The sequence below is a fragment of the Pelodiscus sinensis genome, chromosome 4 (assembly GCF_049634645.1).
Source record: "Pelodiscus sinensis isolate JC-2024 chromosome 4, ASM4963464v1, whole genome shotgun sequence".
Lineage (NCBI taxonomy): Eukaryota > Metazoa > Chordata > Testudines > Trionychidae > Pelodiscus > Pelodiscus sinensis.
Window position 1 is genome coordinate 41870070 of NC_134714.1, and position 23998 is coordinate 41894067.

The 23998-nt window shown below is 52.2% G+C and overlaps 1 protein-coding gene across 2 annotated transcripts in view; it reads left to right on the top strand.

Moving 5' to 3' along the window:
• Positions 1 to 13291, top strand: part of ISM2 (isthmin 2) — a 51336-nt gene extending 38045 nt beyond the window's left edge. For both annotated transcript variants that reach the window (XM_006115989.4, XM_006115990.4), the window contains exons 4-6: positions 2897 to 3037; positions 3449 to 3526; positions 6957 to 13291. In XM_006115989.4, the coding sequence (XP_006116051.2) occupies positions 2897 to 3037; positions 3449 to 3526; positions 6957 to 7474 (737 nt within the window). In that variant the 3' untranslated portion in view covers positions 7475 to 13291. The remainder of the gene's footprint in view (positions 1 to 2896; positions 3038 to 3448; positions 3527 to 6956) is intronic.
• The last annotated feature ends 10707 nt before the right edge of the window (positions 13292 to 23998 follow it).

Genomic DNA, 23998 nt, shown 5'->3' on the forward strand with positions numbered 1-23998 from the left:
AAAAAATCCTTGTTGTTCCTCATTAAAAAAAATAGTTTGGTGTTCTTCCGTCTTCAAAAGTTTAAGAAACACTGCTTTAAATGGAGAGAGGCTGACTTTGCAGAAGAGACACCTTAGAACAGCAGTTATGGGCTCCATGCAGAAAACAGTGGTTAGGTTCTCTGGCCTGTCTTATGCAAGAGGTCAGACTATCTTATAATAATGGCCCCTTCTGGTCTTAAAGGCTGTGAATCTATGACTCTTCAGTGTCAGCATTAACTATCTTAGAGCTGATGACTCTGGCACAGGCGTAGGCAATAATTTTTTGCCGGGGGCTGCACAGGAAGGGGTGGAGCATCAAGTGGAAGGAGAAGGGCCAAGATATTTCTGGCTTCCCCGCTCCCCGACAGTGATTGGTCTGCGGGTGAAGGAATGCCTTTGCCTCCACCCCGCATTCCCCCAAAGTGCCCATGTCCCTGGTGTAGGAGGAGACTTCCCTCACTCCCCTGCCCCTAGGTCAATTAGGGGCGGGGGAGCGTGTGAAGCCTCCTCCGCTCTTTCCTGCCCCCTGCGAGCAGCGTGCAGCACTTCATAGCATCAAGTGCTCCTGGCAGGGCTGGAGGAGGCTTTGTGCGTTTCCCCGCCCCCAGCTCTTAATTGGCCTGTGGGCAGGGGAGCAGCAGGGCCTCCGCGGGCTGGATCCATGGGCTTGGCAGGCCGGATCCAGCCCACAGAGGCCCTCTTGCCCACCCCTGCTCTGGCAGATAGAATGGGGCAGGAGTGGGAATGAAGCAAGCAAGACTGAATATGGCATTAAGGTAGTGAGCAAATAATAAATCACTAAAAGTTGAGTTGCTGCAGCAAGGCTGTATTCTAACCTTGATCCTGTGTAAACAAATGTCCATAGTCATCCGAGGAAGGTAGTGGTTGAATGGGGACTCTGCAGTCCTAATGGAACAGCCCGCCCATGGGCCATCACTAAGCATGGAATTGATCCCTCTCCACCAAATGAGTTTGAGACCCGGTCTAGTGGTTAGCACAAGGAGACGGGTGTCATGACTCCAGGGTTCTGTTCTCAGCACTGACAGTGAATGGGTTAAGGCAGGCAATAGGCTTTGGTTCTATTCCTGGCTCCAGAAAGGAAAATGGTCTAGTGGCTGAGACTAGGGATCAGTCAACATCCCTGGTTCTAGTCCCAGGAAGCACAACCTCAAAAGTGTGCCAGTGAGGGCCCACAATGCCCGTCTAGGTTTGTCAGGAGCAGCATGTAAACTTAGTGCAGGTAGAAAAGTAGCAGAAGGGAGCACTTCAGGGAAGGTTCAGGGTTACTTGGGTGTTGGCAGGCTTGCACCTGGCACAGGCACCATAGCCAGCCCGTGCCCCTTTAAGGGCTCCAGGGCCGGGAGCGGGGTGGAAGAGTTTCCCTGGTGGTGCCCAGAGTGGCCACCAGGGCAAGCTGGGAAGGGCTAGCCTCCCACTAGTTCGAATTAAGTGGCTACACAGCCCTTAATTCGAACTAGTTAATTCGAACTAGGCGTTAGTCCTCGTGGATTGAGGTTTACTAGTTCGAATTAAGCGCTCCGCTAGTTCGAATTAAGTTCGAACTAGCGGTTTGCTAGTGTAGCGCCTATGAAAGTTAATTCGAACTAACGTCTGTTAGTTCGAATTAACTTTGTAGTGTAGATATACCCTTAGAGTGCTTACCGTATGCAGGGTCTTTCATCCACTCACACTGGGCCATTGGGAAAGATCATTGAATGGGTATTGTTTCTAGTGCTTCTACAGGGATTGGTTTTATGCACAGTGCTGTTCAGCATTTTCCTCAGTGCTCTGGAATCACACATAAAATCACTGCTGATGTACTTTATGGGTGACACAGATTGGGGAGAGGTAGGGTTAAATAATGAGCAGTCATACAGTGCAATCAGGATCACTCAGTAGTCTGGGCCCATTCAAACAAAATGCCTTTTAATACAGCCAAATGCAAAGTCACACATCTAGGATCAAGGCATGCAGGGCATACCTACAGAATGGGGGACTGTACCCTGGAAAGGAATGACTCTGCAGTGGATTTGTGGGTCGTGGTGGGCAAGGGCCTCCAAGCGAGCTCTCAGTTTGACGCTATGGCGAGAAGGACTAGTGTGATTCATGATTGTATAAAGAGAGCAGAGATGTATAGGAGTAGGGAAATGATGTGCACAGCATAGGTGAGACCAGGACTGGAACACTGCATCCAGTTCTCGAGTGCAGATTTTTAAAAAAGAAGTTGATAAATTGGAGAGGGTGAAGAAAAGGCCCAACAGTGAGTGATTAATCTGGTTAGCTCATCAAAAGGAAGATTGCAGTAACTTGATCATAGGGTAGAAGTCTCTTCACAGGGAGGAAATACCAGGTCCTAAAGAGCTCTTCAGTATAGCCCAGAAAGATATCACATAATCCAAAGGTTGGAAGTAGAAACCAAATAAATTCCATGTAGAAACAAGGCACTTTTTAAAAAATCAGTTAAGTAAACTACTTAAATCATGAGTGGTTATCCATGGAATACACTACTCAGGGACATGATGCAATTCCCATTTCTTGGTATCTTCAGATGAAGACTGTATGTCTCTCTGGAAGATATGCTTTGGCCAAGCACAAGTTACTGGGTCATCGGAGGGCTAACTGGGTGAAGTTCTGTGGCTGCAGATATTTAAGAGATTAAACTACATGACTTCAGTTTTGATGAATGCACCCAAGTGCTTTTCTGAGCTCTAGCCTCCTCCCCCTCTCCCTTTCCCCGCTCTCGTGGAGATCAGCTCAGGAGGTTGATGTAGGCAGAGGGAAGCCTTCAGAGAAGTCCAGAGCCATTCCATGCTTCATTCCCATCTGGGATTTGCACAATGACTTTCATGCTTTGTCCTTCTCTTGCTGCCCCCAGACTATGAAGATGAAGAGGAGTGGAGCTCTTGGTCCCCCTGCAGTGTGACCTGTGGTAGTGGCAACCAGAAGAGAACCCGGTCCTGTGGCTATGCTTGCACAGCCACTGAGTCAAGAACCTGCGACCTGCATCACTGCCCTGGTGAGCCCTCTCCCCACCTATTGCACTCCTCATCTCTAGGCAGTCATTTATCTGCCTCCCCAACAATATAGGGAGCCCTTTCTCAAACTCATCTGGGGCCCTGCCCACAGCCAACAAACTTAAAGTGAACTTCAAACTTCCCTTCATATGAAGCCTGAAATTCTCAGAGGAAGCAATGACCTATCACAACCAGCAATCTTATATTCCCTTAGGATTATCCTCCTTGCAGTACCATCCTGTCAGCCTTCTGTGCATAGGAGTAGGCCACCTTGAAGGTGGGGAGAGGGTAGAAGGAAATACAAGGGTCTGATGCCCAACCCCAGCCAGGACCACTGGCCCATATGTGGAAAGGGATTCATTACTTCTGTGAGGTTCATCTTGACTGTTTGTTTATGCATTTTATCTCCAAAGGAACAGATGGAGAAATGGTCTTCACCACTGACGAGACACCGTTTGAGGGTGAGAACAACACGGAGATGTTCAACTCAGGTCAGCATATTTCTCCTCCATACAATAAGGCCTTAGGAGCTTCAAAGGGATTTCATGGTGTAGCTCCCCATGGGGGAGATGTAGCTACCTGGAGGAGAGTGTTCTGCCAGTGAGTCCAGGTGCTGGTGAGCTTCAGTGAGATATCCAGATAGCCATAAAGTGTCATTCAGCCCTCTACAAGTAGGGGCCCTGGCATTAGCATGTGCTAGGCATCCTGTTCTGACTTGTTGTTGGCATGGGCTAGGCATTTTACTCAAGAGTGGGTTTATAATTGGAAGGGTTAGAAATGCCACAGTGGAGTCCCATCCTGAAGCAGGGTAGAGATTTGGTGCCCCACATACCTGGGTGCCTTCACAGACATAAGAGTGTGACCGTGCCGACGGGCCACTACGTCCTTGTCATCGGCTGGGGAGGGCGGGAGGGAGTCCGCCGATCTTTCGCCTCCCGTCGGGGTGCCCCCTGTGGGTTCCCCCAGTGCGCCTAGCATGCTTTCGGTCACCCCGGGGGCCCCTCTAGCCTACCAATCGCTTAGGGCCTGATGGAACCCGACCCAGTCTCGTCTCAGCAAGGCCGGGTATACCAACCCAGGGGCTATAACCACGTAACACCAATTCTGTTGGTCTCCATCTGTAATTTGTACCCAGGTGGTCACGTATTGGTGTACGTCCCCATGGACATGGACAGGCGGGCCCCGGGGTCCCCCCGTGGTGATTAAATCCTCCCGTATAAAGGTCTGGCTACAACCTGAGTCAAGTAGGGCAAGGACCAGCTTGCCTTCGATCATCACGGGCCGCAAGATCTTACCTTCTTCTTCCTTCAGGTTGGCCCCATCCCTGGCTAAGGCCTGCACGTATGAACAGTCCATATAGAGGAAGTCCTTAACAAAATGCCCCTCCTGTCCGCACCAAAAGCATGTCCCTCTTAGTGGAACGGATTTTCCGACGCTGCGTGCGGACTCGGTCGCGCGGTCCAGCAGGTCTCGGCGTGTTTCCTGGGGTGGGGTGGACCAGGCGGGAGCCAGTTGCCTATGCTCCCCGATTCCCCCCAGCGTTCTCTTGATGTCCTTCTCTGGGCTTCCTTTAACCCGGAGTCCCCTTCCCGGGTCCAGCCGTACGGGTGGGAGTGACTTTCTCCCTCGGTTCAAGCCTTCGCCCCCCTCGGCGGCCTCGTAATCATTCATTAGCTCTACTGCTTTGCTCAGGGTAAAGGGGTGGAGTCAGCGCACCCAGCACTGTCAGCCTCCAGGTGAGATGCTTGTGAACTGCTCCAATACAATCTGCTCTGCTACCTGCGGTTCAGTGTGTTGTTCTAGGTCCAACCACCGCCAGGCCACCTCTTTCAGTCTCTGCGTAATCACCCGGGGACGCGTCCCGACGCTGTACTGCTCACCTCTGAACTTTTGTCTGTAGGTCTCGGGCGTAATACCCAGCTGGTCCAAAATGGCCTCCTTGAGTTTATAATAATGTAGGGCGCCCCAGTCACTTAAGCTCCGGTACGCAAGTTGGGCAGCCCCTGTTAAATACAGAGCCAACAGAGTGGCCCAATGTTGTCAGATAGGCCTCGGGGTTGTCTGCCACCCCCATTTTGGTCAGTCTGATGGTCAGTCGAGGCGGACCCCTGTCTTCCTCACTCACCTCCTCACCCTGCCCGGCGGGGCCTAGAGCCGATAGTGGTGCGGCTGGGGTCTGCCGTGTCCATTGCTCCTGCCACTTCTTTCACCAGCTGTCTCTGTTGTTCTTGGTGTTGCGACGACAGTTGTTGAATCAGCAGGGTCTGCTGCTGTTGGCTCTATCTCTGGGTTTCTTTCACCCACTCCATGAATTGAGCTGGATCCATCTCCCAGCTCTGCTCCTGGAGGAAGCCCCGTAAGTGACACGCCTCCCTTTTGGTCCTCTAATGACAAAAATATAAATTGTGACCCCCTACTCTGGGTGCTCCCCCTTTCGTTCAGGGTTGGGACACTCAAGGTGCCCACATTCTCCACCACCTTGTGACCGTGCCAGCTGGCCACTACATCATTGTCATTAGCTGGGGGAGGGTGGGGTCTCTAGCGCTACTGCCGCCCTCCATAACCACGCTCCGCGTTGTCAGTTAATCCTGCTCACAGTGCCACACTCCCCGCCGCAAAGGGGGAGGGGGAAGAGGGGCCCGGGCCCACCCTTGCTCATGGGCCCCAGCCCAGGGCCCTAAGGGCTCGGATCCTGGGAGATCCGGTCCGGCTGGCGGGGTGCTCCGCCAAAACTCACCAGCCCGCTAACCACTCAGGGTTCCGCCCTGGATTACTTCCTTTCCCCTCCGGAACCACCCCTACTCCGGCGTTTACCTTCTCTTTGGTGGACAGGGTGGCGGGTGGGCGATTCTTCGCTGTGGCCGAGGGTGTCCCCGACGATACGCTCCCCCTGTACCCCCTTTTCTTGGCTCTAGGCCTGCCTGTCTGCCTTCTCCCAGTCCACGTCCTCTTCCTCTCCTCCCCCCCTGCTCTGCCGGGCGATGGCGCTTTTGAACGTCGCGCCCTCCCTGCTCCACCTGTCACGGGCAGGGGGGGAGGCGTTCCGCCCTTGCTCCCCTGCTCTATCCCTGCCGCTGCGGTTGCCATGGCGCCTGTCGCCCAGGACGCCACGCCGCCTCCAGCCCACCCCTGATGTCACCTAGCATGATGTCAGGGCAGGGTGACGGCCGCGCAGCGTGGGAGCAACCTGCACACAGCCGGGCCTCCCCGGCCCTCCAGCCGAACAGCGCCTGCCTGGCCATCGCCAAGGTGCAGGGCAAGGGCGCCCCATCACAAAGAGTCTATGGCCCTTGTCCATGCTACAGCTACAGTCATGTTAGGAAGCCCAGATACAGCACAGTGGTCTCACAGCCTGATTCCAGTCTGGTTCTGTTGTTCAGTGTAGACAGAACCTAACCCATGTCCTGGGGCCGTGTTGAACGTCAAGCCACGTGAAGCTTTAACACAGATTGCAGACATCCGTAAGGTCCCTTTTGCCCTGGCTGTTTCACTATGGACCTGACCCATGACTGCATCATGTTCCTGTTGATGATTTCAGTCCGCCATGTCCCCACTTGATGTGCTCAGCTGCTCAGGTAGCCTCTGTCTAGCAATGGCTGGTGCTGGATGTTTAGAGATTGTGCAGAGCCCTCTTTAAGCACCTTCCTGTGCTACAGTATCCTATGGAGAGAGATTCTTTCCTGACCCTTATCTCTTGATTAACTGTTGCCCTCAAGCACAGGGGTAGTTGTCTTTGGCAATCTCCTCCCCTGGTATATTCTCCTCCATTCAGCACAGCAGGTGCAGTTTGGGGGGGCCTGGGGATTGCTAGCTTGGCTGTTTTGGTATAACTCCATTCCCAGACCCGTGGCTGGATCTCAGGGAGGGGCCCACTGGTGGGGAAGCTGTTCATACTCCCTCCCACTGGTTTCTCTCCTCTAGATGTGGACAGCTGTGAGAAGTGGCTGAATTGCAAGAGTGACTTCCTCACCAAGTACTTGAGCAAGGTGCTGACGGATTTGCCCAGCTGCCCCTGCTCCTACCCACTGGAGGCTGTGTACAGTGCTGTGAACCTGCTGGATGAGCGCCAGGGCAAGAACTTCCGCTGGCGAGATGCCAGTGGGCCCAAGGAGCGACTGGACATCTACAAGCCTACGGCCCACTTCTGCCTGCGCTCCATGCTCTCCTTGGACAGCACCACGCTGGCTGCCCAGCACTGCTGCTACGACGAGCACACGAAGCTCATCACCCGGGGCAAGGGGGCTGGTGCACCTAATCTCATCAGCACGGAGTTCTCCCCGGAGCTGCACTACAAGGTGGACATGCTGCCTTGGATTCTGTGCAAAGGGGACTGGAGCCGGTACCATGCCGTTCGGCCCCCCAACAACGGGCAGCAGTGCGCTGATAACCCCACTGAGGAGGAGTACCGCTCCCAGCTGCAGGAGGCCAAAGAGTACTAGCAGATTTTGGCCTAATGATGGGAGAGCAGGACGTGGCTGGTCCACCATGTAACACCCCTGCAGGCCACAGAGGCTCTGGAGTATCCCTGCTTGTCACTTCCTCCCTGGGGATCACAGCAGTGTGGGGGGGAGAGGCAGAGCCCTTGGCCCTACACACAGGCTCCCTGGCAGTGCCAAATGCAGGGATTAGGTTTAAATGTGTCTTTTCCAAGTGGCATCTCAGTTCCTTTCCAGTTTCCAAGGGGCACAGGTGATCCTTGCTGCCTGATTGGCCCCAAGGGTGCTGTTCTCTCTGGGTAGCACAGGATCCATGGTGAGATGGGGACAGCTAGAGGCAATGGAAGGAAGGCTCCCTCAGGGTGGGGGCGTATAAAGGGAAAGAGCACAGCTCCTGTTACTTTTCTATGACATGTTAATTGCAGTTTCACAAGGGAGCCAAAGAGTTGAGGGGCTGGTGGTAAAACATTCTAGGCTTCTGTTTGTTTTATGTTGCAGCTGGGCTGGTGGAGTGAAAACACTCAGACTTGCTGTTAAGCAGTAGCAGCTGTCTCCGAGACATCCAGCCAGGCAACTTATATATGCCTGTCTGGACAGGTACTGGGTCTCCTCTAAAACCGGAGCATGGAGCCTCCCAAGAGAGTGGGGGTTTTTGAAAGTCCCAGTGATGAGTATGTGATGGGTCTTACATTTCAGAGTTGGAAGAGACTGGGAAAGAGCCTCGCGGTGTTCCCTGGGATGGGCAGTGGTGCTGCAGTCTATATGAAAACATGCCCTCTTCACAGTGTTACTGAGAATAATAAAGCACAATGTCTGCCAGGGCCCGGGGACAAATAAGAACAGGTGTGATCTGATCTCTACCCAGAAGGGCAGGAACAGGAAATGATCCAATGGTTGCATAAAACACCTTGTCCTCACTTCAAAGGGAACAGGATGGGGGAGATTTATGGGCATCCCATCAGCAGCTGATATGTCCACCTGGTTCTCCCAGCACGCCAGCTCTGCTGGTGCGTTGCAATGTGGAGGAGTGCCCTTCCGTAAGATGGCTCAGCAGTACACCCACTCTCCTCCCTATGCCTTTCCCTGGCTCTGCAGAGTGTGGGAGGCATCCCTGCTGTTTGTGTCCTCACAATGATGTGCTGATGTGTGCCAAAGGAATCTCTCTGCCAGGGTGACCCGCTGTGGCCAGGCCTTTTGTCCCGGGGGCTGGCAAGTGTTTTTGACACTGTAATACCATGTGGGAATGGGAGTTAGACTCTTGCTTGCACCGTTGTGTGGTTTTGCCCTTTGAGAGGCTGTGGCTGTAGCCAGTGTGTCTCCATTGTGTCCCCTTCTGCTGGGGCAGAGTGAAATGTGATGGAGTAGGTCACTCCCTGCAGCTTGGCATCTGGCTGGAAAGAGCAGATTGGCAGCCACTCTGTCTCTACGGGCACCATCAAGGCCAGGTTCTCTTCCTCTCTCCCCACTATCTCCAGTCATTGGCTAGTCCAGTCCCCCGCATTCCTGCCCTCCCGTCATCTCCCTAGCTTTATCCCTCTCTTCGAGCAGCAACAGGGCCTGGAGAGTGTCAGGAAGAACAGCAGCTGCTCTGTGGAAGGTGTCTGTGTCTGGGAAAGTCACCCCTACTCTTGCCCTCAGCATGTCTTCGTTCCCAGCTCCTGAGATATGGTCACTGACTCCAATCCAAGGTTCCCATCCTGCTGGGACAAGAAGCAACACAGGAACCAGCCAAAGGTGCATGCTTCACCCTCCTATTCCCTTGACCAAGAGCTCCCCAATCAGGGCCCACAAGCCTCTCATGGGGCCTATTTGCTGTCCATCCGGTAGCCAGTCCCTGGAGATTATTTGCGGGAGCTGGGGGGGGGGGGGGGAGTAGGACCCATCCCTTTAAGGTTCTTGTGTCTTGCCCACTGCAGACTGACAAGTGTGTGGTTTTCAGGGTCAGGATGTGGAAATAGTGACATCTTGTGGCCACCTAGCAATGTGGCAAGTCTGTCATTCCTAGGGAGAGTCCCAGACCCAGCATCTTACAAGGGGAGTGGGGTCCAAGTGCGTGATGGAAATAAACCATTTACCACTGGGGGGCAGAAATCATTTCCTTCCCAAATAATATCTTCTTCCCAACCCCCTGAAATGAGGTAGCCTCGTGAGAGACCCAGCAGATAATGCCGATCTATACCCTGTCCCTCTGCTTCATGCTCAGTGCTCTGCCAAGGCACTTGTGTCCACGAGGCCTGTTTCAATCCATTGCTGCTCAGGATCCTCTGTAGAAGTGAGGACCACACACTGCTGGGCAGTGTTCCTTGTAAGCTGCGCACTTGGACAAACACTAAGGAGAGATTCACATGCTTCCCAGTTGATGAAAAGCCGGCAGCATGTGTTTCTACTGGTAGTGCACATCTGCACATGCCTCGGTGCACATAACAAAATGTATTCCACATGTGGATGGGAAAACATTAGAGGGAACATTGATGGTAGGTCACATGAACTGCATCACTCACCTTCTTAAAACTATCAAAAAATACACCAAGACAAATTGTACAAGGTGAGACATTTATGTCATATGACAAAGGAACAGAGTCAAGTGGTTTAATCCCCAAATCTGACCCATCAGCGGGAAAGAGCTAATGCTCAGTAACTTGTTTCCTCCGTCATACCCCTGCTGGTGAGAATTGCAGCAACTGTTTTCCTGACCCTGAAGCTGTGACAGAGAGTCTACCCAGTAGGAGTGCAGAGTAATTATTTGCCCTACATCCGGAGTGGTGTAATTTCCAGTGGCAGCAATCTGACACCAAGATGGAAACGCAAGGAAGCAGAGCTGGCTTGTCCAAACTCAGCTGGCTGCAAGCCAGAGCCAACTAGAATCTGACTAAAGCAAAATGGATACAAAGTAGGAGGAAATGCACAGAATAATAGCAGTTTCTTTAGCTCACAGAGTCTGCTGCTGCTTGCTGAGCCCCACTGCATGGGTACTAGCCTAGTGCTTATCTTATGTGTCTCCAGAATGCCTACTCACATGGCTGGATGCCTTGCCTGGGTTTTTCAGGTCTCCCCATGCTCACGTTGGCCTATGGTAGCTTCCTCCCAGCACCTTTTGGGGATGACCCCCAAAATTCCCATGGTTTTGACCAAGAGCCTAGCCTCACATTATGTCTCTTCTGCTGCTTCCCTCAGGGCCTTTATTTCTGGGCACTCAGCAACTCAGCCTAACAGGCAGCAGTTCAGACCATCCTGAATAAAGCAACACTTACCTGGCAGAGGAAATAAAGAGAAAACCAAAGGAATATGACAGAATGGGACCATGACTACACTAAGGCTACATCTAGACTACATCCCTTTTTCAATACAGGGATGTAAATTAGGCATGTCGATATTGCAAATGAAGCTGGGATTTGAAGTTCCTGTGCTTCATTTGCAGTTTAGATGGGGCATTTTTGACACAAATGCCCCGTTTTGAAAAAATGAGGAATACAAGATCTTTCGAAACTGTCTAAACTGCTGGTGTGGTTTTTTTTTTGTTTTTTGTTTTTTTTGAAAGTCCCATTTTGGAAAAAAGCGGCGGCTGCCATTATGCAAATTAAGCGTGGGAAATTCAAATCCCGGCTTCATTTGCAATATCGACATGCCTAATTTACATCCCTTTATCGAAAAAGGGATGTAGTCTAGATACAGCCTAAGATTCCAACAAGCACAGCTGTTAGTCAGAACTTGCTGCAGAATATTGATCAGACAGGATGAAACACGGCCTTGGCAGAAGATCTGTATAGTGGATCACTGTGCATTGATACTTGGGGCACTGACAGAAACAGCACTCTCTTGCTCACTCTGACCCTTCTTGTAATTTGTTGAACTTTTTGTTTCTGGGACCATTGTGTCACCCACCATGTGGGACATGGTCGCTGAAACACAGACCAGTGGATTTGTCAAGTTGTTACATACTGGATTATTATTGCTAGATATTAATTACAGTTTCTTGTTTCCCACATACCACGATTAGTGGGAGCCCCAGTGTACTGAGCGTACTGCAGATGTATATGCAGATCTGCCCCAGTGAACTTCCAGTTGAAGCTGACAAGTGACGTATGAAACGTGAGACGAGGGCTAGAGGCAAAAAAAGACATTAACACTAGAATCTGATAAACTAAGAGCCAACTCTATTTCCCCTGTCCTTAAACTTGCTTACTGACTGATTTTGTGACAGAAGTGCATTGTAAGGAGGGGAGGGCAGTGGTTGGATCTGTTCCAGGAGAGCATGTCTCCCACACTTGCAAGGGGCAGCATAGAAGAAGACTTGGAGACTGTGTGTGAAGCAGATGAATGGGTGGGTGAAGGTTGTCAGTTGTTGATGGAAGGAGTCCCTTGTCATTCACCAGGTGCTCTTCTTGTTGCCTCTTGCATGTCAAATACCATTGGCCCACTTCAGAGGACTCTTGACCTGATATAATGGGGAATCTTATGAGTATCAGTGCACAAACTATCTACTTCTTTAAAAGATGCCCTTTTAAACCTTCTATCACTTTTAAACATTGTTATCTTTCAAAAAGGTACCCACCCACCACCATGGTGGGGTCTGTTTACATCCCTTCTGAGATGAGACACCACTGAGTGAGTGACCTCCTTGTACTGTAGTAAGGTCTGTTGTATGCTAATAACATTTTTACCCATGGTTAGGCTGAATTAGTTAATCTGCATAATCCTGGAAATGAAGCTATGTTTCCCGTCACACACGCAGTACCTATCAGGGGGATTGGTGGGAACTTTGACAGCAAGGGATTGCTGTTGAAATCTTCAGATGCAGCATGGCTATTCTGCCCCCCTGGTTGGAGAATCCAAGAAACAGAGGCATGAGCGGAAACATGAGGGGCAAGAAGCAGTGCTGCTCCTTGCACATGCACCTTACCCACCCAGGAAGCTTTGCTAAACTGTGTTGGGAAGAGCAGACATATGAGCAAAGGTTTATTTTTATATCCCAATAAACAGATTCTGCTGAGCCATAGTTATTAGAGTTCTTTATCCCCACTTCCCTAATGACATTGTGTGTATATATTTCTTTTACTCCTACCAAATTGCATAATAAGGGATTCTCATGCATTCTGACTTGCAATAAAGCACTTTATTTAAAATGTATGCATTGTTCCCAACATTGTTCAGTTGTGTTAAGTTGTATGTTACTGGGTAGGTTAGTTACATTTTAAACAAAAATAGTGTTGAATGCTGCACAGTTTGGGTCCCTGTGCATAGCTGGATTGTAAGGAGCCAGACAAATTTGCCAACTTTCCTCTTTCTCTATTGTTTGCGTTTGATAGGGATGGGCGAACCTCAAATAGCTCCAAGCCCAGATACAGCCACATGGATTAGATGCTGCTGTGAACCTTGCAGGTTGCAAATTCCAGGTGCTCACCCTCTCCCAAAGGAAGCTCCTAGGTCCCTTTCCTGTGGCATTTTTGGCACTCCCATGCCCAGCAGAAATTGGAAAAAAGAGAGGGTGTGGAAACCAGGACACCTTTTGTTGCTTTCCAAATACAACTGAAACTTTCAAACCTCGAAGGCTTGTGTTGGAAGGAGCAGGAAGAAGGAGAATCAGGGCGGGTTTTCATTTGAGCCAGTTCGTCCATCCCTAGCATGGTAATGTTTGGTCTCTCCCTTGTACAGTATTTATTGTGTGTGGTGATCGCAGTCGCTTAAGAAACAGGAAGTGATGCTGGTGTGTGAGGCTGTGCAGTGGAGCTGTGTTGTGTAAATGAACTGAGCACAGAGGCTTTGCCATAAAAGAAGCGATAGTGCAGACATCTCTTACCAATAAAATTTATCGTTCTCATACAGCAGGCTTGGTCTTTGATGGTAGAGGGCCCACGAGTGCAAGGGGGATTTGATCTCTTTGGGCTCCTGAGCATGAGGCTGCAGCCTCACTTGTGCTGAGCTGGATCCTGGCTTAACTGGGAACACTCGCTCTGGTTTTAAAACTGGATTTTGGCACATGTTTTTAGAGGGTGTCCCTCAGAAATTCTCATTTCCCCTTCTCATCTCTCCCAGCATTGGATGTAGAACATGGTCCAGACAGAATCAGTGTGAGCTGAACGTGCTGGGGCGGGAGATGATGTGACTGTTGCATGTCATCTGAAAAGTTCTTTGGATGAAAGATGCTCTCCCAGTCTCGTTAACAGAGTGGTACATAAAATCTTGGAGGCCATGGCCTATAGTCAGAAATGGAGGTCATCCAGGCTTCTCATTATGAAGGAACTATCTCCCCTAAGAGGGGACATCAGGGAAAGCTTATAGGAACGCTTGGAAGTGATGTAGCAGTGAGAGCTCTGAACTCCACCTTCCAAGGTCATGTGTTTCTGGCTGTGGATGCTGCTATACTACATCCAGCTTGGTGGCGTCTGAGAACATTACCAGCCTTGCATGAAGAGATTGCTTGGAGCAGTTGTTGAACATAGAGAACTCCCCCGCCCCCCCTCCAGGGCCGTCCTTAGGCATACGCGGAGTACCCAGTCGCGTAGGGCACCGCACTTTCTGGGGCACCACTCTGCCGGCCCGGCACAGAGGGGAAGCATAGGGGTGCGCTCTGCGCTGGAGCCAGTAGGGGCACTGCCAGCACTTACGGCCCCGCCAGAAGATCCCACCGGGCCGAGGGACTCCAGCGAGGAGGCCGGCCAGATGACCCCGGGTGGGGAAGGGGAGCTGTCAACCCGGACAGCAGCATTAGGAGGAGCTGGGGCTGCGCCGGGGATGGGGTCACGCTCAGCGAGCCGGAGGGCGGGGGTCATGCACGGCTTGGCGTTGTGGCGCTGTTTTTAAAAACAGCCAAGCCGCGCCTCGGCAGGAGACACGCCGAGCAGGGCACCGGGGAGCAGAGCCTCGCTAGGGCGGGACCGGCCGTGTTGTGATGGGCCGGGGCTGCGAGCGCCGAGCAGCCCGGCTCTGGCTCCGGCACCGGCACCGGCACCAGCATGTGGTCTGGAGCCCAGGCTTCAGGGACTTCTGGGGCCCGATCGCAGCAGACTCCAGTCCTGCAAACGGGAAGGCAGAAGGTGGGTGAGGTGAGGCAAGGAGGAGGGGTGGGAGAGGAAGGGGCTTGTGCTGATGGGAGGGGGGCAGGTCAGGAAAAGAAAGGGGAAGGCACCAAGGGGCAGGGATGTAGGAGAGACAACGCGGTGGGGGGGGGGACAAGTGGAGACAATGGGGAAAAGGGCAGGAGGGGAGGTGTCAGTGGCAGGGGGGACAGGGTGATGCTGGGAGAGGAGAGGGGAAGGGCATTGAGAGCTAGAGGAGGAGGGGGAGGGGCGGTGTTGGGGAGAAGGCTTAAAAGAAGGGATGGGCATGAGAAAGGTGGGGATGCAGCAAGTCATGTGAGGGCACAGAGGGGCAGGAGGGGTGAGGGGGTGGGCATCAGGGAAAAAGAGGGCAAAGGGGCAGCAAGTGAAGGGGGAGGCACCAGGAAGGTCCAGGGGTAAGGAAAGGTGCAGGTGCCAGGGGATTCTGGAGGTGAAGCAGAAGGACAGGGCAGACACCTGCAGGGGAGGGACCAGCACCAGAGTAGAGAGACAGGGCAGGTGTGTAGAGGGAGGTGTTAGGAGCGGGGATGAGGAGGGGTAGCTCACATGATCAGAGTGGGGCTACTGGAGGAGTGGTCACAGGGAGGAGAGAAGGGCTGGTGGAGGGGGGCAGGTCTCAGGAAGGCTGAAGGCAGTGAGAAGGGCAGGAGTCAGGACAGCAGAGGAGGGTGGGGGGGTTGGGGGCAGTAGGCACCAGGGGAGCTGATGGACCAAGGGGAGGAGACATGGCAGCAGAGGGAAAAGGTAGAGGTTTATAAGATATTTATTAATAACTTGGGTGCCACAGTGGCACATCCAAACAAGCCACATGAACTCAGTACTGGTGCACAACACAATTAATTTTGCTCATAGGAGGAAACTCTTAGGCTACGTCTACACTGGCATGATTTTGCACAAGAACTCTTTTGCGGAAGAGTTCTTGTGCAAAAGCTCTTCCAGAAGCGAGCGTCTACACGGGCATGTGCTTTTGCGCAAGAGCATCCATGCCAGTGTAGACGCTCTCTTGCGCAAGAAAGCTCTGATGGCCATTTTAACCATCGGGCTTTCTTGCGCAAGAAATTCATGTTGCCTGTCTACACTGGCCTCTTGCACAAGAACAGTTGCGCAAAAGGGCTTATTCCTGAGCGGGAGCATCATAGTTCTTGTGCAAGAAGCACTGATTTCATACATTAGAATGTCAGTGTTCTAGCACAAGAACTCGCAGCCGGTGTAGACAGGCAGCAAGATTTGGCGCAAAAGCGGCCGCTTTTGAGCAAGATCGCACCAGTGTAGACACAGCCTGAGATGGAACACTTCCCCCAGCCTCTCTGCCCCCCGAGTTAATGTCACACACATTGGGCTAATGAAATTGCAGGATAGTTGCATGGGGGGGAGTGTTGGGGGGGCAATCTAATCCCTATTGGTAGGAGGATGGTGGGAAAAGTCCTTGGAGGGGGTGGTGGTCACATGACACCTTTTACTTTTGGTCATGTGTCCATCTTGCCCCGAGAATGTTGCCTCCAGAGGCATGGCTAATGGGGGTCAGGGATATAGCTAATGGGAGTCAGAGTACATTTAAAAAAATTCTTTGGGTGCACACCCTAATGAAATGTGCTGCACATGCCTATGACAAGAAACAGTAGAGCATGTAACTGCAGGGCTGGGTCCTAGAGAGCAGAATGTACTGCCTGCAGCACAGTCTGAGGGAAGGGATTGGCTGCTGGGGTTTTTGGGAAGGAGAGGGAGTAGGGGTGGAAGAGCAAGTCAGGCATAGGGGCACCAGTTTAATAATCTCACGTAGGGCACCATAAATCCTAAGGACGGCACTGCTCCCCCCCTACTCACCACACACACCCCACCCCCATTGGGAAACTGCCTTTGAAAAGAGATTTCTGGATGCCCGTTCCTCATCTGAAACCCAGAAAAGCCAGGGAATTTGCCAAGCCTCCCAGCAGTTCCAACTCTTTTTATTGTTAATAAGCCTCAATTCTGACCTGTTTCCAGCTGTTTTCTCTATCTGCCCCCTTTCTTTTTGTTGGTTGCACAATCTGTTAAGATTTAGCTGGTTTTCCAACATGTGGCTTCACTCCACATCTGCTTGGTGCCCTGACTTAGGAAGCATAAGGTGGCCTCTGTGAGTAACTGATTCTGTGTCGTTTTGAGCACCGCACTGTTTTCCTGCAAAATGAACTACCTGGATCCCAGAACTGGGGGCTGGATCTCAGCTGTGCAGAAAAAGAGCCTTGGAGAGAGATTATTTTCACTGCAGTGCAATAGCCAGGAGCTACCACTATTTGTGGTTTATGTACGTTTCTAGCTGCCCCAACCAAGTTCAGGGCCTGGGTGCAGTAGGAGAGAGCCCCTCCCCAAGAAGTGTGCAGTCTAAATAGACATAGAGTGGGAGACATCCCCATTGTATGACTGGAGAATGGAGGCACCGAAAACTAAATCACTGATTTCCCTACAATCATATAGCAAGGCTGTGGCAGATCAGAAAACTGTCCCAGCTCTCAGGCCAGTCCAGTGCCTTAACCACAAAACCATGCTCCTCTTTAAGGTGCAGGGCCTGGTAGATAGTCCCATCCTGATTTACCTTGTGTTTTCCAGAAATCTCCTCTTTACCATTTCATTCTGTGCTACTCATTGCGGATGCATGAGGCTGGATCTGCCTGTTAATTCACATGCGTAAGGAGCTTGACTTGCAGAGGGGGCCGTGCCCACAGTTTGATGGGCACAGTGGTCTTGGCATGTGCTAGTGTGTGTGACTTTCCTTCACCCTTGGAAGTGGGCAGGGAGTGGCCAGGGAGGCAGTGATGTAAATCTGGGGCTGCTAGTGAAGCTTTCAGAAGTAAACCTTGTGTGGATGTCTGCCCTGGGGCCAAGGAGGGCTAGAGCAACAAAGAGGTCAGTGAAGGGAAATGTATTGTCATCGGAGTGTATTCATGGCAGGCAGGACTCTGCTAATTATTCCCATAGTTCGCACCCCAAAGACAAGAAAACACAACAAATTAAATGCAGACAGGCCCAATGATCCAGACAGAACCAGCTGCTCTGGAAACAGACAGGAAAGGACAATAGGTCAGAAAAGTGTGGCCAAAGCGCATCTGTTTGAACTGAATCAGAAAGCATGGCCCCTGCACCTGAAAGGGACAAAAGGTGAGAGATGCTTAGCAAGTTCTTTGGGTCTAGTGGGATTAGAGATTAGCTGGAAATTTGCTAGTTCCAGGCTGAATTCAGGGGTAATTCCTTCTCAGCCACCAAGTTTTCACTTGGCAGTGTGTGACATGGGTCATGGGAGCTCTCCAGGGATGGTCTAATCCAGCAGCTGAGCTTTATATGTGTAAGTGGGGTCAGGGTAAACTCTACCCTGACATCTGGTGGTGAACTGTGGCAAGTGGTGCAAAGAGACTTCAGGGGCTGAGCCCAATTTGCATAGACACACCCACCCTGTCTAGTATGTGCTCACAAATGGTCACTTTGCCACTGTGGGACCCCCAGTCTCTCTGTTATTGAGACAGGGGGGATAAAAGTGTTGTTACCCTGATTATACAAATCAAGGACAATTGAATGGTGGAACTGTTTATGACAGAGGGATTCGCCATAAACTAGTAGCACTCGCTAGACAAGGGGCATGGGTTCCAAACCCAGTCAAATTGAGAGGCTGGGGACAGGTTTTTGTATCTGGTGGTGGGGCCCTGTCTGAGGGCCTAAACAACACTGATTGCACCCCCTTCTCTCCCCCCCCCTGTGGGATATCAGAATTAATTTGGATTTCATTAGGTGTCTAGTTTTGAGCTGCAGAGTTTATTTCACTGTGGGCCAGTGGAGCACTAGTGCTGAGGCTTCTATTTTCTAAGCTGAAATCATTGTGTGCTGTGGGGAGCCTGGTGCTAAGTTGCTGGGCTACTAGCAGAGCATTTTGCAAGGGACAACCAGCAAATGCAGGCAGACAGCAGTGTGGGTTGCTAGGACTGGTGGGTGCAGGTGGACAGTAGAGCAGCGGGTGGGGGGAATGACCTGCGGGTGTGGGCAGAGTGGGCAGACTGCAGAGCGGCTGATGGGGATGACCTGTGGCTGGTAGGAGTGGCAGCAGACAGCGGAGCAGTGGCAGGAGCAACCAGCTGGCAGCCAGGGTGCGTTGGCGGAGGCTCACTGGACGACAGTGACTGCTGTCAACGACAGGTGGAGTGTGGCAGAGTGACTCCTGTCGCGGCGGCAGAACCCCACCCCATGGAGAGGCAGAGCCATCAGTGGACCACGTAAGGTGATCCCCACTCCTCCAGGTTGGGATGGTGAAACCCTGCTGGGTGAACTTTTGAACCCAGGGGCGGCACTGACCTGGGGCAGAGACTTTTGGGGTGCTGGACTTAAGAGACTCTTAGGGTGTTGGACTTTTGGGACTTTGGGAGATTTGTGGCTGGGGGGAGGGCCTTTGCTCATGTTTGGTCTGTAAATCCGAGTTGTGGTGTTTTCCCAATTTACTGCTATCAAAGGTTTGCTGCTATACTGAGGCTCTGTGCTTGCGAGAGGGGAAGACTTGCCTCTTTGAGGCACCCAGAGGTGTATATAAGATTTCCCAGGTCACTGGGTGGGGGCTCGAGCCGGTGTCGTATTACCTTGTTGGGAGGAGACCCCTAGATACCGGCCCTTGCTGGCCCTTGCTGCTATTTACTCGGCCTGGCAGAAGGGTTACACATGTAAGAGTAACATCATCTGTGAACTTCTAGCAGTGAGCTTATTGGGCTCAGTGTTGCTTATGCTGGGGTATAGGGAGCCAGTGACTTGTGGAAGCAGGGTCTGAATGAGCTCTCCCCTGACAGCGAGGGAGGGGGAGAGACTCCAGGGGCAAACTATATTTATATGGACCTGCCTACTCTGCCAAGATACCTAGCAGATAGAGAGGTGTTGCCCAAAGTGATAAACTTTGGCTAGTGTTGGGTTTGTACTGAAGCAGGGAAATGTAGTGAAATGTTATCAGTGGTATTGTCTTTATTGCGTGAATAAAGGGAAACAGAACTGTTTCAACTGAGGGGTCACCTTCAGCTGAAAGGACATTGTTAAGCTGGGGGCTCAAGTGCCAGAACCTCATGAAAGTAAAAGAGGCAGGAAAGTCTTGATTCTTGCTATGGGCCATTTGGACTGTTTTAACCTGTTCCTTCCCCTTCAAATATAGAATTAAATAGTCTCCATTAGGAGCCTGTTATTTTAAGTGCTTAAATGAGAGCTAAAATCACTTTTTGTAGGACAGAGTTTCTACCCAGCCTTCTAAAAGTTGACACTCACTAAAAGTATGTCTAGACTACATGCCTCTGCTGACAGAGGCATGTAAATTAGACTGCCCGACATAGTGAAGCGGGGATTTAAATATCCCTGGTTTCATTAAAATAAAAATGGCCGCTGCGCTGTGCCGGCTCAGCTGATTGTCGGCACAGCGTGGCAGTCAAGATGCGGATCGGTCGACAGGGGAAGCCTTTGTTGACCACTCCTTTATGCCTCATGAAACAAGGTTTACAGGAGCGGTCGACAAAGGCTTCCCCTGTCGACCGATCCGCATCTTGACTGCCACACCGTGCCAACAATCAGCTGAGCCAGCACAACGCGGTGGCTATTTTTATTTTAATGAAGCCAGGGATATTTAAATCCCTGTTTCATTGACTATGTCGGGTAGCCTATTTTACATACCTCTGTCGGGCAGAGGCATGTAGTCTAGACATAACCCTAAGAGATTGATCTGCAGAGGTCACAGCAGAGAGGCAGATGATAGCAGAAAGTAACTTGCTGTCGGGAGTATCTAGTGGGAGCAGAATGAGTGGCTGGCAGGGTGGTTAGTGAAGAGGAACCATAGCTGGAGAGGCGGCCAGCTGGCCAGGAACAGTGGTTGGTGGGGCAGACGGTCAGAGCAAGTGCTTAGATGGTGAAGCAAGCCAGGTGCCTCTTTCCCTGAATGGTAGGTGAACTCACACAGATTCACCTCTGAACCCTGTGAGTGGGGTTTAGGGAGAGAGCAGAGAGAGGCTCTGTAAAGGAACTTTTGGTTGTAGAATTTAAGAACGTAAGGTGGAAGACTCTGCCCTGCACACTCTGGGATGGGTGTTCTGCTCAATTAATGTTGAGTGACTGCCCTCCGTTCATTAAAAGTTTATTTTATACACTCAGACTCTGTGCTTGCAAGTGGGTAACATTGCCTCTTAGAGGTGTCCAGGGGCAGTGTGTCATTTTCCCAGATTATTGCATGGGTGCTCAAGCCAGTTCTCTTGCATTGTTGAAAAGGAACTCCCTAGATCAGAGGTGGGGAACCTTTTTTGGGTCAGGGGCTGCTGACCCACAGAAAAATCAGTCGGGCTCTGGCTAGTAGATTTTGTGTACTCCAGCCCCACAGGAGGATGTGTGGGGGAGGGAGGCCTGGAATGCCAGCATCGGCTCTCCAATGCTGAGGGGGAGCCTGGAGCCTAAGGGGCTGGATTCATGCAAGACTTAGGTTCCCCACCCCTGCCCTAGATATTGAATCTGGCTGTAGTTGCTTCTAGTGCCACCTGGCACAAGGATTACACTTGGTTTGGTTGCCTAGTACAGAGGTGGGGGAGCTCTAGCCTGGGGGGCAGATGTGCCCCCCTGCTTAATTTCATTCAGTGCAGCAAATCTCTGCACTGTGAGCTGGAAGCCCTGAGCCTTGGTTCTCCCCACTCCCCCTGCTGGGATTGAAGCTATGAGCGCTGGCTTGTGGCAATCAGGGAAGCTTTACAAGCAGCCCTCCCCTGAAGGCGCTACCCCTGCAGCGCCCATTGGCCAGGAACCACCTGCAGGCGAAAGCAACATGTGGTAGGGATGCAATAGTGTAGTTGATTATCCAATTAACCGACAAGCAAAAGCTTATTGGTTAATGCTATAGACTACACGCATTCCCCTCCCCTGCACCAGTTCATTTTTTAGCAGCCCAGATCAGTCCTGGCTCACACCAGGTCCGGGACCTACGCCCACTGTGGCTCTGCATTTAAAGTGTATTAGGAGCCGGACAGGCAGGCAGCCCAGCTGAGTTACAGCTTGAGCTGATTCCAGGAGCTCAGACCCGCCCCCCCAGACAGGGGCTGCTGCCATCCTGCACGACAGCCTCTTTATCAGAGGCAGCAGCACAGGACGACAGGCAGCTGGTCCGCGAGGGGAGATGTTTTTTAAACTGGCTCCCCTCACAGACCAGCTCCTGCCTGCAACCCCGGGCAGAGGCAGAGGCAGCTGTGCGGAGTGGCAGGAAGCTCCTTGGGAGTGAGGCTAGAGTGCACTGGCTGCCGGCCCCACCCTCGGAGACTATAGAATAGTCGAATAACCGCTAAGAATTCATGAGGTTACTCAACTATTCAATTAACTGATATTTCACATCCCTAGCACACGGAGCAATCTGCTCCTGCCTTGGGGTTGCAGGGAGGTACTGGCTGCTTCTGGAACTGGCATGGGGCCAGGGCATGCAGGGAGCCTGCCTTAGCCCTGCTGTGCCACTGACCCAGGCTCACCTGAGGTAAGTGCCCCATAACCCATCCAACATCCCAACCTCCTACGCCACCCCTGCACCACCTCCTGCCAGACTCCACACTCCCACCCTCACCACAGCCCCCTGCCCTGAGCCCACTCTTGCACTCTAACTCCCTTACCTTCTACGCCCCTTATCCCCAGTCATAGCCCTCGCTCCCCCTCTCACCTTAACCCCCGATCCAGCCTAGAGCCCCCTCCCACCTCCTGAACCATTCCTGTCTGGCACCAGGCCAGAACCTAGGGGGAGCCCTGAGCCTCTCTTCCCCCACAGGACTGTGTGTGGCCCACAACTGATTTTGGGTGGGTCGGTGGCCTGATAGGTTCCCCACCCCAGACCTTGTGCTCACTATAGCCACATCCATTGCACTATGCAACTCCTCACTGCCCTCCTTTGCTTTCCATCTGGCTGCCACCCATCTAGCCTCCTTCCAGCAAGCCCAGGACCATGGGCTGAGCTACAGCGGTGGGGAGTGACATCAGAGGTCAGGCGGTGTGACCCTGCCCAACAGGCCTGTGGGCCATGCTTTGAGCCCAGTGCTTAGGGGAAGACACATCCCACTGGCCTGCCAGCTCCATGGCTACAGAGAGAAGTGAAATCTGTCTCCCTCTCCCACCCCCACAAAGCCCCGTGGAGCTGTATTCAGGAAGCCCAGCGTGTTGGGCCCGTGCCCTGCTCCATTCCAGGCCCCTAAAAACATCTCAGCTATTCTTTTCTCGCTGTGCTGTAACCCAGCAGCAGGAATCCTGGCATCACTGTGGCCCCTGCACAGCTCAGCAGCAGAGCCAGGGCAGCCCTGGGCTGGAGACTCATCCAAAGGAAATCTGTCAGCATGAGGCACTCAGCCACGCGGTTCCCCTTCAGGTAAAAATGCACAGCCGTCTCTAGCAGGAGCAGCCTAGGGACGCCAGCCAGAGGCTGGGAACCAGCATCGAATTTCAAGGCTCTGAGTGAAGCTACAAAGCAAGATACAGCTGCTGGGAATGTTTGTTTTAAGTAATAGGCTGCTGGTGAAGCGGGTGTTGACAGGTTCAGCAGCCCGAGCCCTCTCCCCAGAGCGGGTACAGCTCTGGTAGCTGCCCCTCTCCCGCTGCGGGGCCTCACCTCAGGCTTGTGGGGACAGAAGCAATAATCCAAGCTTGTTTTAAACTAGCCAGTGGCCACAGGAACAGGTACAATGGTAGCTGCATGCCCAGCCCTGTCCATGTGGCCCAGCCCCATGCTGGAGGGACCACATGGGCTCCAGGGGGGACACAGCCTGGGGCCTTGCTGCAGGGAGAAGCAGTTTTAATGGGGGTGGGATTGTGTGTGAGAAACTGCCCCTCCCACCCAACTTGTTTTTCATAGCGGCCATAAGCATTTGTGCCCCGGGATGGATTCAAACCAGTGGTCTTGAACAGAGGTACTCCATTTCCATCACACAAATGTTGGTAGGGTCTCATGGCAGTAACCCATAGCCTCCTAGACTGTAAGATCAGAAGAGACCATTGTGACCATCTAGTCAGGCCTCCTGCACATTGCAGGCCACAGACTCTTTCCTGTCCACTCCTGTAATGGACCTCTAGCTGAGTTACAGAGAATCCACCGTTCACAGTAGTTTAAACCTGCAAGTGACACGTCCCACACTGCAGAGAAAGGTGAAAGCCCCCACGGTCTCTGCCAACCTGACCTGTGGGAGAATTCCTTCCTGACTCCAAATGTGGCCATCAGTTAGACTGGGGGCAGGTGGCGCTAAGGCCCAGGAGCCAGATTTGGCCCCTAACTTGCCTGGATCCAATTCCGAGGCTCAGGGTCCCCCCCACCCCAGCATCAGCGAGCAGTGCTGGTGCTCCAGCCCTACAGCCCCCCCACAGCTGCTCCCCACAGGACTGGAGTACCAGCAGCAGCTCCCTGCTTCGAGGAGGAAAAAGCCCCAAGCTTGGCAGGCCAAAGTCAGGCAAGCTGTGACTGCATCCGGCCTGCCTTCTA